Raw genomic sequence first — 11,660 nt, 5'->3', positions numbered from 1 at the left:
CTGTAGTAGGATTGGTCTATTTTAGTATATACCTACCCTTTCTTTCTTTCTCTGTTCATCATAACAAATTCATTCATCATCTGGGGGGAAACAACTGTAAGGAAAAGGCTATATGGGGGCATCTCCTATTCTCCTTCCAATAACACTTGCTCTACGAATTTCCCTTTCCAACACCCAAGTGACTGTGAAAAAGCCATGTAATCCATGATGTGAACATTTCACGCATTATACAGTGTGAGTGCGCACATGTTTTCATCTGTTGTTGGGCCATTAAACGGTATGATAAGTCAGTTACGACCCGGTCGAGGATTTATCTAGTAGTAACACATTAACTACAATATCCCACGTCTTTATCTCCGTCTCTCATCAGTAAGTTATGCGTTCTGTTTCAGAAATTACTGAGTAAACGCGATAACTGATAACCCTGAAGCGCTTAACTAAAGTGGAAAACTGTTCTTTGATGTGCGTTCTTGCCTGTGGGTCATTCTCTGCTAATGCCACTTGGCCAAATGACGCTTTCTTTGTAGTTCATTTACGCGTGTTAAACTAGCTATGTTCTGTGTGATTTATGAAGCAAGCCTTCTGCATGCTGCAGCATGTCAACGGCACGAGTGCAAAACAACTAGTAAAGATTTGCGACTGGTGCGTAGTAGTAGGCTACGTAACGTCTGCAAAACAAATACACTTGGCGCTGGTCAATCAATCAATCAGTCATGCATTTATTTATTCATAAACGCCAACGAAAACAGCTTTTCCAACCTGAGAAGACGTCTTCGGAGCCCTGGGTGAAGTCGCAGGAGACGGCCAGACACGTTATTCCCAACACGAGCGCATAATTGACGGCTGAGAGTAGAGTCCCATCTGGGAAGAACATCCTTAAAGCCTCAAAGTGCGTGACTTTCTCCCAAACATCAGAGGGTCGAGCAGCATGGGTGCATTTTTATGTTCTGCTGCGTCGTATGCCGAATAAGATGTTTGGCTCCATAATTCCCCTATCTCTCTCTCTCTCTCTCTCTCTCCGGGTCAACTCATCATTCCACCAAAGATAGAGTTGATCCCTGGGTGTCGGGCTGCAAGCAGCACAGTGCTTCTCCTTCGCTCTGCTTGCATTTCCAACTGCGTGCTTAGGAATAGGAAGGCTGCCCACCTGTAGGACGGTCGCTCGCGTGGTCTCAAAGCCCCTGGGTTACTATAACCAACCAACCATCCATCCACTGTTCCACTCATTCCAAGAAGAAGAAGAAGAAAAAAAGCAAAATGTGGAATATATTTGAAACATTTTAACAAGGTTATCTTGTAGGCCTATAGTCTATAGAGTGGAGGTCCCAGACACAAACTATTTTCAGATGGGGGTTTTCGGCCAATTTGGGGTCCAATTAAGGCATGATCTCATGAGTCATGTGGCATTTATGGAAGTTATTGAGATATACAAATAATAAATACAAATGTCAACTAACACTTGGAAGATAACAAAAAATACACGAATGGAAGAAAAATAAAATAATACAAATATTAATGGCATTTTTAAATAGTAACGGTATAAAAAACTAGTGATAAAATATATTGTTATAATATAATATATTGTTATAGTTGGCCGCTATAGGGTAGCCTAAGCCCATACAAATTGTTTACGTCTGAAAAATATAAGGCAAACCGAAGTTTGGCTACTTTATGTTGCCTAATAAGGCGGGCAAAGGCTTCAGCCCATACCTTTTCGGCCAAATAGTAGAACTATAAAGCATTGTCCCTGTGCTGGATTTAAGAATAAGACTGGCCAGTGCTTATCCTTATAGCCGATTATCGGCATTATTAGCCTACACCCGGCTTGGTTGAATTCAGCTTTCAATAATGAATTAATGACCAATTGTAGTTAACTGACCGCGGCAGAGTCAACGCATCTGATTGAATTTGTTTCAGGTGCGAATACTAGCCTGTCTGTCTGTCTGTCTGTCTGTCTGTCTGTCTGTCTGTCTGTCTGTCTGTCTGTCTGTCTGTCTGTCTGTCTGTCTGTCTGTTTGATTGATTGATTGATTGAAATATTTATTAACAGTTTGCAGAATTTACAGTACATTTCAAGCACAAACTCAATACAAAGACTGTTAACTGTGAGTGGACGACCCAATTAAGCATTACACTTGTTTACAACAAGGTCCACATTGTTCAATTCATCAAAACATTTAGAGACATACAAATAGACATTTCTATGTAGCTAAAGAACAGAACAGGAATTCATCATATACATATAGGAAGCAAAAAGGGAAAAGATACATATATACAGTGAGGGGAAATGGGGGGGGTGGGGGATTCAGATTTTACAGAGGCCAGTTTCGAATTGCAGCCATCCGTAGGTGCCCTTTGAGAGCGGTTTTGAAGGAGTCAAGGGATTCACATGTCTTAATGACTGTTGGTAGGGCGTTCCACATTTTGGTGGCATAGGAGCGAAAATAATTAAGTCCCTTGTTTGTGCCGAATCTGGGTTGTACATGGTTTGTTGCACTCCCTCTGGTGTTGTGGGTGTAGACTTCGTTTACATTAAGGTCTGTCTGTATCTGCTTAACTGTACTCACTCACTGTCTGTAGCTGAGGTCGACTGTGCAGTGCGCACTGTGCGTCAGGCAGGTGGAGGCTGATGATACAGCACGCACGTGTAACAGATGATACAACAGTGACATCGTGTGGAAAGCTGGCTTCATTGCATTGCTGTCATATCGAGTTTTAATGTTGTGCCATGCGGCTTCCGTACCGACTAGCAATATGCGACACAACAACAAGGTCAGACATCATCATGGCACTCTGCACAAAGAAGCTTGACGGAATGTCCGCTTTAAGATTATTACGAAATCTAAAAATTCACGAAAGTAAGTATTTCAAATAAGTTCACCCCTCATATGTATTTTAAAAGATGTCGTTTGACGTTGATGATATAAACAGTGACGTTTGCTGTCACTAGAGCTAGCAGCTAAATGCTACTTAACACAACATTGCGGCTACAGCGTTTAACTTTCACCTGAACTATCTATTCTAAACTCAACGTAGTTAAGTTATTAATGATTTAACATCCTCTAACAGGGTTCCTGTCTACGTCTTTGCCTCGCTTTGCTGTCGGTAGTGACGATGGGGGTCCACCACCCAAATTTATGCCTCCCCCTAAACCTGTCGTCATAGACAAAACACTAACAGAGTCATCCCTACGAAAGTAAGTATATCATTCATTTTCTTTAATTTCTTCGTTTGTTTGGCAATGTTGCACCAGAAGCGCTATTTAGGCCAACATGGCTCAACATGGGTTGGCAAAAGGGCCTTTCTGTGTGGAGTTTGCATGTTCTCCCCGTGTCCCCTAGAAGGTACCCTCACAAAAAACATGCAGTAATCCTGGTCTCTAAACTGCCTCCCCCTGGCCAACCGGGCGCCTGATGGAGGGGAAAGGAACTGGTTGGAATAACGTGTTCCTTCCACATGCTACGTCCAACCAGGGAAACTCCCCCTGTCAGGTGTAAAGGAGCAACTTGGACACTTGGGCATGAAGGAAGCATGAGTTCAAGTCCGTTGCTCTCCACATGTCCCCCATATATGGGGACTAGGTTGGCGGAGGTTGTGTAGAGCCCAGGATCACATTAGATAATTGACACAGGGGTGAAAAATGGGTTACAAAATCGTGGGATAAAAAAATATATATAAGAAAAAAAAAGTTGCAGTGCTGCGTGTAGTCTCACCCATTGTCCTCCACTTTCCCACCAGTTTCATTCACACCACCACATATCCAGTGATCACACATGGTAGGGTTACCAGATGTCCCTATCATGTTCAAATAGTTAGTCCCCTAATAGTTGGCTTTTTGTTTAAAGCTCTAATTTTTTCTTTTCTTGCAAGATGTGTTTTTAAGCCTGTTAAAATAACATGATGAATATCCCCCCTAGGTAGTACAGCCATGCCACCCGTGGCCAGAGAGTCTTTATGGTCGAATATGACATCAAGACATTTAATCCTGTTCCACACCACACCACCATGCCACCTGTGGCCAGAGAGTTTTTATGGTCGAATATGACATCAAGACATTTAATCCTGTTCCACACCACACCACCAACTATACTTCTGCCCCTCAAATGAACAGTTTAGATTTGGTCGCTCTAGGTATGGGCCGGGCCACACAATAGACAGGTGTCGGTCATTAATGACCTGCAACGCTCCTTTCTAATGTAATATCACAGCCATTCTAGGGCTATTTCGTTATATGCCGTTCCTAACTTCCTCCTGGGTGGACATCATCTTGACACAAAACAAGATGATGAAATAAACCAAAACATGTATAAGTCAATAAGAGAACACACAAAACGGTTCAAATTAAACTGCACAGCTTAAAATACAAAACCCTAACCTAACTAAGATTCTCAGTAGTAGCCATTAAAACTTATGGAGTTAACGACACAGACCATTTGAAAATGTAAACATGATCACAATGGTTCATAAAATACATAATAATTAAACTCCCACTAGATTGTATATGTATATATCGTGTGACTTTTCTTTCTTCAACCCTTTTTTCACAGAACATTTAAGTTTGTACTGTAAATGATGAGGATATTCCACCAACCAACTGCTATGATAGAGAAAGCTATCTGCCCGTAGACTAGCCCTGGTCCAACGCCCTGACAGGAAAGCATCTGCTGGTACACGCAACTAAACAACCACTTAGCTAGTCACCGAAACAAAGCCTGCTATGTTTTGGAAAAGCGTCTCCGGCCCCCAGGTTCGGCAGAGGCACAACCTGGAAATGTAGTAGTAGAAGAAGTTACTCTGTCCGGTACATTACTTTATTAAAATGGCACAAAGTGCATTTTAGAGAGAAGCTGGGGACCTGAGACTCTTCCCAGCCTGGAGAATAGACCTTTTCCAAAAGAAAGCATGCTTTGTTTTCGGTGAGTAGCTAAGTGGTTTTGTTTGTTTTCGGTAAAGTTGGACCCCTCGCTCGGCAGTAGAATTTTTACCCGTGTGCAGCAGAGGCTTTCCTGTCAGGGCGTTAGCGAGATGCACTGGACCAGGGCTACCCCTAGACCAAAAGTTGATACAGCGGTCCCCTCTAGTGGACGAATGTTGTTGTTAAATCTTGGCTTCATACAATATCTGTAAGACTGTAACATAAAGTGTCTTGCCTCTCTTTACCAGGTTTCTGAGTCCAGAGTTTATCCCTCCTCGTCAGAGAACAGACCCGTTCAAATTCCGCATGGAGAGGAAAGATATGATCCAAAGGAGGAAAGTACTGAACATTCCTGAGTTCTACGTAGGTACGAGACAACTACACTCAATCTAGCCACACTGGAAGTATACTGTATGTGAATGATGAGACTTTTCTGTTGGGCAGAGAGACAAAAGAACTGTAGAGAGAAGGAGAATGTTTACATTTTGGCTACTGCAGTTTAGTCTTGTAGTGAAATCAGAACTAGCTTCATCATTCAGCATGCATATTTTAAAAGATTATCTACTGTTTTTACTTTTTAGGGAGTATCCTAGCTGTGAACATGGCGGATGCACACGCCAGTGGGAAAACCAACCGCTTTGTGGGAATTTGCACTAGGAGGAGTGGCAACGGACTGGGATGCACATTTGTTCTTAGGAATATCATCAAAGGCCAAGGTGAAGACATTTATTTTCAGCATGTACTTTTCTCTAAATCAAACCTTCTCAAGTACTGAACAAGTAATCCCAAAAAGGGATGGACAAGAGTAAATAAAGTACACACACTTGTTCTCTGCCTCATGTCACCTTTCTCTCTCTGTGCATGCTGTCCAAATAGTCATTTTTCCTGTTGCCTACTAGACAAAGCAACATCCATTGTAAGGGTACAACAATTATTTGAAAAATAGATAAAAATAATTTAAATGCCCATGACTTCTTAACCTTGTAATCGTTATATAATGGTAAGTTATTCTGTTAAGTTTGGTAATGTTTAAATTGTCCAATATAATATGTACTATATATATATATATTTTTTAACCAAAGCTATAAAGGGACAATGACATGTATTGTTCTCTCTAACAGCCATTCCTGTAAATCTCTAATTTATTTGTGAAAATGTATTGATAGACTGGTTTAGCATTTTCCAACACAGTGTAAGAACATAGAGCTGGAGATTATTGAGATTCCTCCTTCCTTTCTATACTATATTTCACTCATGATACACTTATTACATTTAACAGTTGATATAGCCTGGAGAGCACTTTGAGTTCAGGGTTCATTGCCTTGCTCAAAGTCGGTATCATTTAAATACTGAGTTTTCCCAGCTAGTCCAGGAGACTGACATGTGTCAAGTCTACAATGCAACTGAACTTGAACTTCCCTAATATTTTGTGTGTGTGCACGTTGATACCCAGGTGTGGAGATCTGCTACGAATTGTACAGCCCTCGGATCCAGCAGATAGACCTACTGAAACTAGAGAAGAGGCTGGATGACGACCTGATGTACCTGAGAGACGCGCTGCCCGAGTACAGCACCGTAGACCCAGACATGGCGCCTGTGGCCTTCACCAATATAGGAGAAGTGCCCATCAACAAGGTGAGAAATCCATTAGTTAGTTTCTGCCTTCTAGCTTAACTTTCCTATTTATCTCACAAAATAAAGTAAATTATGATGTGACATAATAATAAACCAGTAAGATGAAGAGAAGTGACCTCGCCCCAAAAGGCGAGGTCTCGTGGCACGCTTCCGCCTGGTTGACGGCAGACTGCTGGGCGAGCACTGGCGCTTTGGCATGGGGGGTCAGATCAACGTATGGAATGAATTATGTACTGGCCATATATGGAGCGTGTCTTGAGTGTACAGGGTTTGATGAGGTCAGATCAACATGGAATGTCAGAACAGGAAAGACGGGTGGGGAATATCAACATATGGAATGTCAGAACAGGTGAGCTCCATATATGGAGAAATAAGGGTTTGAGGTCAGATGTACTCCGGCTCCATATACAGTATGCAGATCTAGGTGACAATCCAGTCTTTTCCATGTATGGTTATCCAGGGTTAGATGAGCTCAGTGTCGTGGTCTTCATATATGTAGATGGCCATATATGGTGGCATGACGTGTCATGAGGTGTGATGTCACAAGGTGTGACCATATATGGAGGCATGATGCCACAAGGCCTGACCATATATGGAGGCATGATGTCACGATGCGTGACCATATATGGAGGCGTGGGGTGATTTGGGGAGGGCTGACCCAAAAAATAGATTAATCGACGTTCAATCGATAAGCACGGGAGTCGATCTTGAAATAAAAAATCGAATAGTCATTAAAAAAAGCGGACCCTTTTGGTCCGCGAGCCGGCCCATTTTGGTCCGCAAGCATGGCTCCGTCCTCACATGTTAACGAGGAAGTGCAGCTACAGTCATGCCGTCCATGCAGAAAAATAAGTCAAGTGACATGGTTTCATTTTAAAATATGCAAAGAAGTCCACGACCGTGGTGGAAAAATAATGTGCCACGTTATCATGGCACCTGTAGCGAAGAGGATTCTATCCATCCCCGACTCCCTGCCGCATACTACAACCCCATCGCGCATCTTCTCCAAAGCTGGATTTATTGTCTCTTTTCTGCACTAATATAAGTACGGTAACTATAATATTGCACTCTCAGAGACGGAGCCGCTTTTTAGGTTGTGCGAATGGTGCGGCCGCACAGCACCTCACGAAGTCGCGCCTGCGAGGCCTCACAGCATTTTTGTATTCTTTGAAAACGTCTCTCTCTGTCTCTCTCTCTCTATATATTAACTATCGGTATTTAATTACATATTTCCATTTTGCACCAATATTATACTGCCATGTCTTAATAAGTTAATACAGTGTTGCTTTTTACAAATGAATTGAGCAAATTAAGAAGGTTGATCACAAAGTTAGTGTGGTATAGGCTACTTGGATAGGAATGCGACACAATTAAGAACACCTGCCTGGGTGCTGTGAACAGTGAAGAATGATATAGTTTCTTAGCTCGTGGCTTGTGCTTTCGTTTGAAGAAAGAATGAGTATAATCCAATAATTATAATCCAAGGTTTGTTTGTCTGGAGATCCAACACTATGTCATATTATTAAAGTAAGTAAACTTTAAGAAGAGCTGCGGTCATTGTGCTGCAGAGAAGCTGCTCCGCTCTGCTAATTGATCTGGCCTATATATTTGCGCAACTGACTGGCATGAGGTTAGCCTAATTACTTATTTGGCAGCACCTCCAATGACAATAGTAACCTTTATATACACATTTCAAAAGGCTTTCATATACTATTAATATTTTTCTAATAAGGTTTGTCCTTATAGATAGATATTTGATAATGTTTTTATCGTTTTGGATATTAATTAATTCATTATTAAAGCACAGGGCCTCGCATTTCTCCCAGGCAGCAAGGATTGCACTTAATACCGGTAGTCTATTGCTCAAAAAGCGCCCGCTTTTTGCGAGCCGTGCGCCTCGCAGCAAGCTCTGCTGCACTGTCATAAAGCCTTGATTAAATTACTCTTTATTTCAGTTACTTTTATGGCAAGAGAGAAGCAAAATGCCGTTTGTTTACACTTGACAGCGTGTGCTGTTTTGATTGGCAAAACTTATTATGCCTTATTTAGCCTATTTGTTTTAGTTTTTAGTTTAGTTCCATAGAGCCTGGGATGCCTACATGTGTCAGGCTTGATTGGTTGCGCTTAATAAGAGTTCATGTTATGGTCGGGTGGTGTTTTTTTCCATGAAGCCTCTGACTTTATTTCAGTTATAAATGTTACACGAGAGAAGAGAGAAGCAAAATGTCGTGTGCTGTGCAGTTTTGGTTTATATTCCTTTATTTGTTGGAGAGGTAATGCATGCCTATATGTCAGGCGTTGTTGATTTTATTTCTGACATGTGTCAGGCTTGAAGAGTTCATTCATGTTACAGTTTGTTTCATGTTACCGTTCGAGTTTGGATTACATATTCTTTTATTGGATTGAGAGGCAGGCCTAATTGAGAGGCGCTGTTTAGTAATTGTTAAATAAAAGACCAATCCTCTCTACTATTGGTATCTTCCGCAGCTATATCGCTGTTTTATTATAAGCCTAATTCATTGTGTGTCACTGCTCGCCTCGCCACCGTCGGGTGTCGAAGCGTCGAAGATCGATGTTTTTATTTATTTATCGAAGCGTCAATCTTCAAAAACGTGATCGAAGGCCAGCCCTATTTCATAGTAAATGCGACATACGGACATACAAGTAGGGGGTAGAGAGGAGGTTCCGTGTCAGAGTAGGTTTAGAGGGGAATACTACTCATTCTCAGCATTTTACCATGTCAATAATATACCTCAGTGACATCACAAAGATGTACTTCATAATTCTTTTCAGGCCTCCAGTTCTAGGCAACACAGAATCTGGGGGACTTCTTATTACATGACGTGTATTACATGACGTGATGAAGATATGTACAGTACCAATGCCAGGGTATAATTGGTTTACGATGGTGACGTAATGATATGTTTCAGTGTCGGGTGGATTAAACTAAGGGACAGACATACGCATCAAACCACCCGAGTAACCACATTATACCACTAATCAACTCAGAAATTACATATACATTACATATCTAGACATATACATATATATAGACATATGAGCATATGACGTGATGAATATATGTACCAATGCCATGGTATAATTGGTTATCGATGGTGACGTAACGATGACATGTTTCAGTGTCGGGTGGCCTAAAGGTAATGCCCCTATGTATACATGTATGTAATCTGACACCACTGCCATAACAGGCATAAGTAAGGTACGTAGCAAATAGCTAAACCTAATAATTCAGTATTGCAAACGTTCTTTCACAGAGAGGCTGAGATTTGAAAGTTTGTAGCGGTCTACAGTACTTGCACGCTCTGCTTGTGCACTAACAAGCAAGTAGGCACTCTGCAGACTGCAGTTCTAGTTATTATGATTTCCACACAAATCAAATCAAATCACAACAACTCTATGGTATATTAAGGAGGAGGTCTGAGAAGTACTGTGGAGCCAGGGCGTTTCAACATAAATTTTGTAGGTGATAAAGAGGAGTTTGTAATTGATGCAAAACAGGAAGCCAGTGCAGTTGTTCACGGGTAGGGGTGACGTGCTGCCAGGGCTTTGGCAAGAAAGCTAAATTATAATATTTCCTTCATCAGCTCAAGGTGAAGATGCGTCCGAAGCCATGGTCCAAGCGCTGGGAGCGTCCCAAATTCAACATCCAGGGCATCAACTTCCACCTGACCCTGACCCCGGAGCAGATGGAGCACGCCCAGAAGTGGGCACGGCCCTGGGTCGAGTACGACTTCCTCAGAGAGTACGACACCTCTAAGCTGGAGGTGGATATCCTCAAAGAGGTCCAACAGGGGGAAACTAACAAGTGAAAAGTGGTCTTGCTTCGCTTGATCCACCTCACCCTCGTCATCGACGCAAGCAACCATTCCAGAAATGGGAATCGCGATGGAACATATAGGGCTGTGGGGTGTTCATGTGAAACAGCCCCAACTACTCTGGGTTTTACTGGCCAGCTCATCCAGCAGTGAACCAGAGTTTGAATATGAAAGACATTTACCCCTCAAAATCAGTCGGTAAGCCCAGAGCAATGATGGTGTGTTATTCATTCATTTGGGGGAACATCGTACCTGTCATCTTGTTTTTCCGCTCTGATGTAAGGCTTTCTGTGTTAACGCATTTAAACGCATTTAGACCTGAATCTGAAAAAAATCTGAAAAACCTATATTTCTATGTCAGTGGTTCTGTACCAAAAGGGGTTCCCGTCCTGAATGGATTAGTGGCTCTGGTTTTATTTAATGCAGATCTATTAAAAAGTTTCCAAAGTAAAGGCTGTTTACATTTCATACTTTTTCAATCTTGATTTTACAATGTACATTTGTCGGTTTTGTATGTGGTGGTTAGCTTGGAGCTTAATGACTCTTGTCATACAGTACCACGTCTTGACACTAGGTGGTGATGTTAACCTATGGAATGTGTACAGCCATCATTACTAGCAGATGGATCCCTTTGTTGTGTGTCCTCCTGTGATGTGAGAGGAGAAACTCCTGGCATGTTAATTAAACAAATGTTTCAGTGTTAGAGCAGAGAGAGCGCATGCAGGAGGCGTGCAACCCTGTATTTTGGAGGGGAGAAAAAAAAAACCAACAACTGGAATTCAGTTACACTTGAGGACACCCGGTAGCGTTTTACTGTTGTGGATGGAAAATTGTGGTGTCGAGATGGTATGTTAGAGCGTCAATTGGGTAGTATAAAAAAAAAAACACTTGGACCCCGTATGTTATGTCTGGTGTGTGTGTGTGTGTGTGTGTGTGTGTGTAAACACACCGAATGCGCCCTGCACTCTAATTTCTCCATATTACAGGATGAGACGCAGAGAAAATAGCCTCTAATACTGGAGTAGCAGATGTTTACTGAGCTCATTATGGACCACACAGATTCCTGCTGTCTGGAGATGTACAGTATCGCAGGAAATGCGAGAAACGTTACGTTACTTTCAACATTGGGGGAAGCGATACACCGCCCAGACTAGATCATTAACGATGCCCATGGAATTTATTACAATTGTGCAACGATAAGGGCTGTAATTAAACGTGATGTATGTGTGATTACCTCATAGGAGACATAAGTCAAAGTGGTGTCTGTTTTAACT

The 11,660-nt window shown here is 41.9% G+C and overlaps 2 protein-coding genes across 2 annotated transcripts in view; one reads left to right on the top strand and one right to left on the bottom strand.

Annotated features, from left to right (window-relative positions):
• LOC310876949 (protein eva-1 homolog C-like) overlaps nt 1-1,055 on the bottom strand; it is a gene marked incomplete at its 3' end in the record, with an annotated part of 33,399 nt that extends 32,344 nt beyond the window's left edge. Inside the window, exon 1 of the mRNA XM_083790597.1 lies at nt 760-1,055. Within this exon, the coding sequence (XP_083646723.1) occupies nt 760-874 (115 nt within the window). The 5' untranslated portion in view covers nt 875-1,055. The remainder of the gene's footprint in view (nt 1-759) is intronic.
• A 1,694-nt stretch (nt 1,056-2,749) lies between these two features.
• mrpl19 (mitochondrial ribosomal protein L19) lies at nt 2,750-10,817 on the top strand. The gene is made up of 6 exons (XM_083789920.1): nt 2,750-2,858; nt 3,070-3,196; nt 5,164-5,282; nt 5,497-5,631; nt 6,369-6,550; nt 10,156-10,817. Exons 1-6 carry the CDS (start codon nt 2,786-2,788, stop codon nt 10,378-10,380), a joined length of 861 nt encoding a protein of 286 aa, XP_083646046.1. The 5' UTR covers nt 2,750-2,785; the 3' UTR covers nt 10,381-10,817.
• Nucleotides 10,818-11,660: the final 843 nt, after the last annotated feature.

This window comes from Protomyctophum parallelum, assembly GCF_964188405.1.
Source record: "Protomyctophum parallelum genome assembly, chromosome: 19".
In the NCBI taxonomy this organism is placed as follows: domain Eukaryota; kingdom Metazoa; phylum Chordata; class Actinopteri; order Myctophiformes; family Myctophidae; genus Protomyctophum; species Protomyctophum parallelum.
The sequence above is the reverse complement of the archived record's forward strand: the minus strand, read 5'-3'. Positions and strand labels throughout refer to the sequence as shown.

Excerpts from the sequence above, each read along its gene's own strand:
- mrpl19 (XM_083789920.1), top strand. The coding sequence starts at position 2,786 with ATGGCACTCTGCACAAAGAAGCTTGACGGAATGTCCGCTTTAAGATTA. Across the intron at positions 3,197-5,163 it reads ACAGAGTCATCCCTACGAAA|GTTTCTGAGTCCAGAGTTTA; the intron begins GTAAGTATATCA and ends TCTCTTTACCAG. Across the intron at positions 5,632-6,368 it reads GAATATCATCAAAGGCCAAG|GTGTGGAGATCTGCTACGAA; the intron begins GTGAAGACATTT and ends GTTGATACCCAG.